Source organism: Sinocyclocheilus anshuiensis, unplaced genomic scaffold (genome assembly GCF_001515605.1).
Source record: "Sinocyclocheilus anshuiensis isolate Anshui unplaced genomic scaffold, SAMN03320099.WGS_v1.1 scaffold1431, whole genome shotgun sequence".
Lineage (NCBI taxonomy): Eukaryota > Metazoa > Chordata > Actinopteri > Cypriniformes > Cyprinidae > Sinocyclocheilus > Sinocyclocheilus anshuiensis.
Genome location: NW_015537992.1, coordinates 99178 through 103978, shown reverse-complemented (window position 1 = coordinate 103978; position 4801 = coordinate 99178). Strand labels below are relative to the sequence as shown.

The 4801-nt window shown below is 38.1% G+C and overlaps 1 protein-coding gene across 1 annotated transcript in view; it reads right to left on the bottom strand.

The window, feature by feature from the left end:
* il20ra (interleukin 20 receptor, alpha) overlaps positions 1-3300 on the bottom strand; it is a 9508-nt gene extending 6208 nt beyond the window's left edge. The window contains exons 1-3 of the mRNA XM_016469234.1: positions 3042-3300; positions 2208-2337; positions 337-542 (exon numbers count right to left, since the gene is read on the bottom strand). Of these exons, the coding sequence (XP_016324720.1) occupies positions 337-542; positions 2208-2337; positions 3042-3093 (388 nt within the window). The 5' untranslated portion in view covers positions 3094-3300. The remainder of the gene's footprint in view (positions 1-336; positions 543-2207; positions 2338-3041) is intronic.
* Between the last annotated feature and the right edge of the window lie 1501 nt (positions 3301-4801).

Here is a 4801-nt window from a genome sequence, read left to right as displayed (position 1 = left end):
GAGGTATTCAGCCAATCACAACGCACTGGATAGCTGGCCAATCACAGCACACCTCGCTTTTCAGACCGATGAGCTTTGTAAAAATCAACGCGTTTCAGAAAGGCGGGGCATAGAGGAGAAACAATAATGTACAGTATGTGGAAAATAATGTGTTTTTTTAACTTTAAACCACATAAACATTTCATTACACCAAATACACAAAATAATGTTATTTTTAGCAGCATCATATGACCCCTTTAAAGGTTCTGTCCTCATGACAAGCTGTTGTACCGCTAAAGGTACAATTTTTGCACTTTTTTTCTGGCTGTACATCATCAGCAGGCAGGCGTGACTCACTGTCGAACTCTGGGCTGAAGCGGCTCGTGCTCTCGGTCCAGACGGACTGTGTGTTTGCGCTGACGGCCCTGACTCTGGCATAGTAGTCCTCCTCCAGGTTAAAGGTCTCCTGAGACACGTCACATTCGTTCTGTGTGACGGAGGAGCAGTGCTCCACACGCCTCCATCTCACCTGCTCAGTGCCGTTCTCCTCCTCATCGCCGTAACTGCAGGAACACAGAATACTTCGTGTCACATCAACAGTTCAGATCACAGACTGGTCTGTGGGTTCAGCTCATACAGCGGACAAAAAAGCAAGTGTGCAAACAAACACTGCAAGATGTTCTTCATCATGTTTTAAGTCTCAATGTCTTCAAACCAGCTGGTGACAATAACAACTACAATTTTTAATATATATATTTGCTGCGTCTCATTTCGAAAGCTGCATCCTACGGAGGACACATTTATCAGCCGTATACGTCATCAAAGATGTCTCATTACAGAAAAGTAGCTGTAAATGACTGTCATTTCTTTCTTTCTTTAGAATGTACTGGTTACTTTTCTGAAATAAAATAGCCTTGCGTATGTAGCCGACAAATGAGACGCAGCTATTCAAACAGGGTTAGTTAACTAATACTGAAACCATAAAAAAAAACGACACTCTTAAAAATAAAGGTGCTTCACGATGCCATAGAAGAACCTTTTTGTCTAAATGGTTCCATAAAGAACCTTTAACATCTGAAGAACAATGTTTGACAAAAGGTTTTTGTGGCGAAAGAAGGTTCTTCAGATTATAAAAAGGTAAGAAAGAGATGGTTCTTTAAAGAAGCTTTGACTGAATGCTTCTTTGTGGAACCAAAAATGGTTCTTCTATGGCATCGCTTGAAGAACCTTTTGAAGCACCTTTATTTTTAAGAGTGTATGTTTTTGTTACTTGAAATAAAAAAATGTTCACTGAAATCAAATAAAATATAAAAATGTTAAACTCATTTCATTTCAGTGGCCAAGGCAACATTTCTCATTTTTATTAACTTGATGTACTAAAATAAACATAAAAATGAATTAAAACTATTAATAAACTACTAAACTATTACTATTACTACTATTAAAAACAACAATACAAATGACAAAACGCAACAAAATGTAACTTTTGTTAAATTTTAACTAAACTTTTAACTAAAACGTAACTAAAATTTCAATAAAATGCAAAATATAAAAAAAACTAATTCACAACATTAATTAAAAACTATAGTAGTTTCTCAATGACACTAAAATAACACTGGTTTGAAGTTTGCACAAGATGACATGTTGGGGGTATTTGACATTTTAATTTGACTCAAATGAACGAAATAGCTTGAATCAAGATTTGCTCATTTTGCTCAATGTCATTTAAAGTTCCAAGTCAGTAAAATTATTCGATTTTCCCATCAATACCACACTCTCAAAAATACTAAAACCTGTCACTGGGGTGGTACCTTTTCAAATGTTACACTTTGTACCTTATTTACCCCTAAAAGATGGATGTTAGCACCGTCACGGTCCATATTAGTTCCTTTTAAAGGATTCTTTAAAGGACAACTTTTGTACCTTTTTTTCTGAGAGTGCATTAATGCTTCACAAATCACACAATACTGACATTGTCTTCGTGTTCAACACTACATCTATTGTTTTAACATTTAAAACGTTTCTTTATGTCAAATGGTTTGATTGTAAAACATTTTTTGTGCTTCGTAAAAAATAAACGACTCTTGCTTTGATGTCTTGTCTCTAACGCAATGACACTTGAGACATTGACTTGTGAGTCCAATTAGGCTTCATTCTGACCGTGGACGGTTCTCTGAAGAACTCAAGAAAGAGTCTTTGAGCATGCTTTATTTCCAGGGGTCACTCACATGGCGTATTCCACAGTGTAGACCGTGTTATTGGGAGATCCTTCTCCTGGTGTCCATCTCACAATGTTCCTCAGGTTCTCTGAGTAGAAGTGGACATTACGAGGCTCAGGCGGTCCCTCAACAAATGATGCTACAATACAACAGATCAACGGATTTTTATGCACACTGACCATATTCATATTTTGAACATCATCTTATCTTATTGAATTGTATCTGATCTTCAGAGCTTCACAGCGACAGCAGGAAATGCAGTGACATTCAGGCATTGTTAAAATAACTCAGATTTCATAAAACCACAGGAAGAGACACAAAAGCAACTCTGCTTCCTGTTGTTCCTGAAGCTGAGGTTAAAGAAACCTAAACATGAGCATGCTTACAGCATAAACAACAGTGACAGTAGCCATACTAATAAGAAGAAGAACGCTTGTTAAAGTGCTCCTGTCATTGCTATAAGGTGAAAGCACATGTTTGTGGATGCTGTTTTATTATGCGCTGCTGTAATACATCCATACAAGAGGGAAAGAGAACAGATATGACTCATAAAACAGAAAATGAACAGCTTGGGTTGGGTTGAAACAGCTTCAGCTCCAGATGGACTTGGAACGACAGATATAATGTGTAAGCTTCACTACCTAGAGTGATTTATACTGTTATTTAGTAATCACACATGACATAATTACAGCCGTAATATTTCATCAGTTAATTACAGTCATAAATATCACGGCTGTGAAAGACTCTAAATCACATACTGAACAGGAGACATTCAGATAAAACAATCACAGACTATTTCATGCGATTGAGTTGAGAGTTGAAAAGAAAGAGTGTGAGGTTTACCTGATGTTCTAGTCCAGAGCAAACACAGTGCGATCAATGAAACGGGGTCCATCGCTGCAAACGCGTGTTTCTTCGCATTCTGCCGTGTTCTGTTCTCTCTCTCTGTCTCTGCATCTCCCTTCAGTCCTTCAGTCGCTCTCAGGTGCAGCCTCTGAACTCAGGTGTAGCGCGGGTGGGCGGGGCGTGACCAGCACGGGCCAACCGGTGGCGAGGAACGCGACCTCGTTAATATTCATGAGCTACGCCTTCATACTGATCAATGTTTTTAAAAGCTTTTGAAATTATTTTACGTGTGTAACACTTCGCTCATCGAAGCATTAGTTAGTAGCTTTTCTCCCTGAGGGTGGTTCAGTAGCTGTGCGTGGTATGACAGCGGACCGGTTATACAGGTGAGACTTCATTACCTGAGTGACAATGGCTGTGTTCCAAATGGGATCAATCCGCCTACGAAGGGCACTTCGCAGTGAGAACAGTCATGGCCACCATATGGGGTCATTCCAAAACAAGAAGCTCAAAACTGGCCACTTCCTTCGTAATAAAGGACTTTGGATGGATGCACACTCCCATGATTCTTTGCACAGGTTTAATTATAGGCTATAGCGATGACACCTCCTTAATTGGCAAGTCAGGTGACACATATCCTGATTTGACACTGAAGAATGTGTTTTTGTCACACTTCTCTTTTCAAAATTTACACTGCAACGCCGACACAGAAGCGCTTTTGAAGCGGCATTTAGGCGTCTGTACAGCGGCTGTTAAAAGCTGCAGCTCAGAGGTGGCATGAATGCATTTACACTGCAATGATAACCATATCCTTTGATATAGGGGCTGAGGTGGCTCAGAGTGTTATTTAGTCAGGCTTTCATTCAGCATTATGTCTTGCCACAGATTTCTGAGCAGGCACAGAGCAGCTTTAACTGTGTAAAGATGCCCTTTGACTGAAACTGTGCTGGCAGACGGCAGATGTGCTCATGACCTTCTTTTTCTGCTCATGTAACTGTGTGGTTTCGGTTATTATGGGTGATTCTTCTCAGTTCTCATCATTGTATTCAGTCAAGTTAGTTCCTCTGTCCGGGATCTGAAAGTATAAACACACATCGAAGTACAAAAGATCTGTTCTCTCTCTCTTTTTTTACACACAAAAAATAGGAAACAACAATTATGGCAATTACATAGCTATTGTAAAGCAAGATCAGGTCTTGTAGTCCCGCAGGCAAGTTCACAAGGTCAGTACCCAGCAAACACAAAACGCTTTTACAACTTTTCACAACGTTGTATTTTGGTTGCAGTTAGGTAATGTTGTAGTACAATGTTTTTAAAAATATATATATTTTAAAACTGCATAGAACATAAAGCTCATGTTGCATGTGTTTATATGTGTGTACATATATGTGAAAATATATTAATGCCTTATTTCTACACCACGTTTACTGTTTCTAAAGCTATTATTATATTATATTATATTATATTATATTATATTATATTATATTATAATGTTTTATAGCTTATTATAAATAAACTGACTTCAAACATTGTTGTAAATTCTCAATAATGTTTTCCTATTCTCATTCCATTTACAGTTTTATGTATTTGTAAACTGGATATATCGCCCTCCGAAGGGCACTTCGGAGTGAAAACAATCATGAGTCACAGAGTTCGACTTCGCCTATAAATGTATGTATAGTATTTTTCTATACTACTGTAATATTTATACGAGTTAGATTTGGTACACTGTTATGGTCAAAATGACATTGTACTTC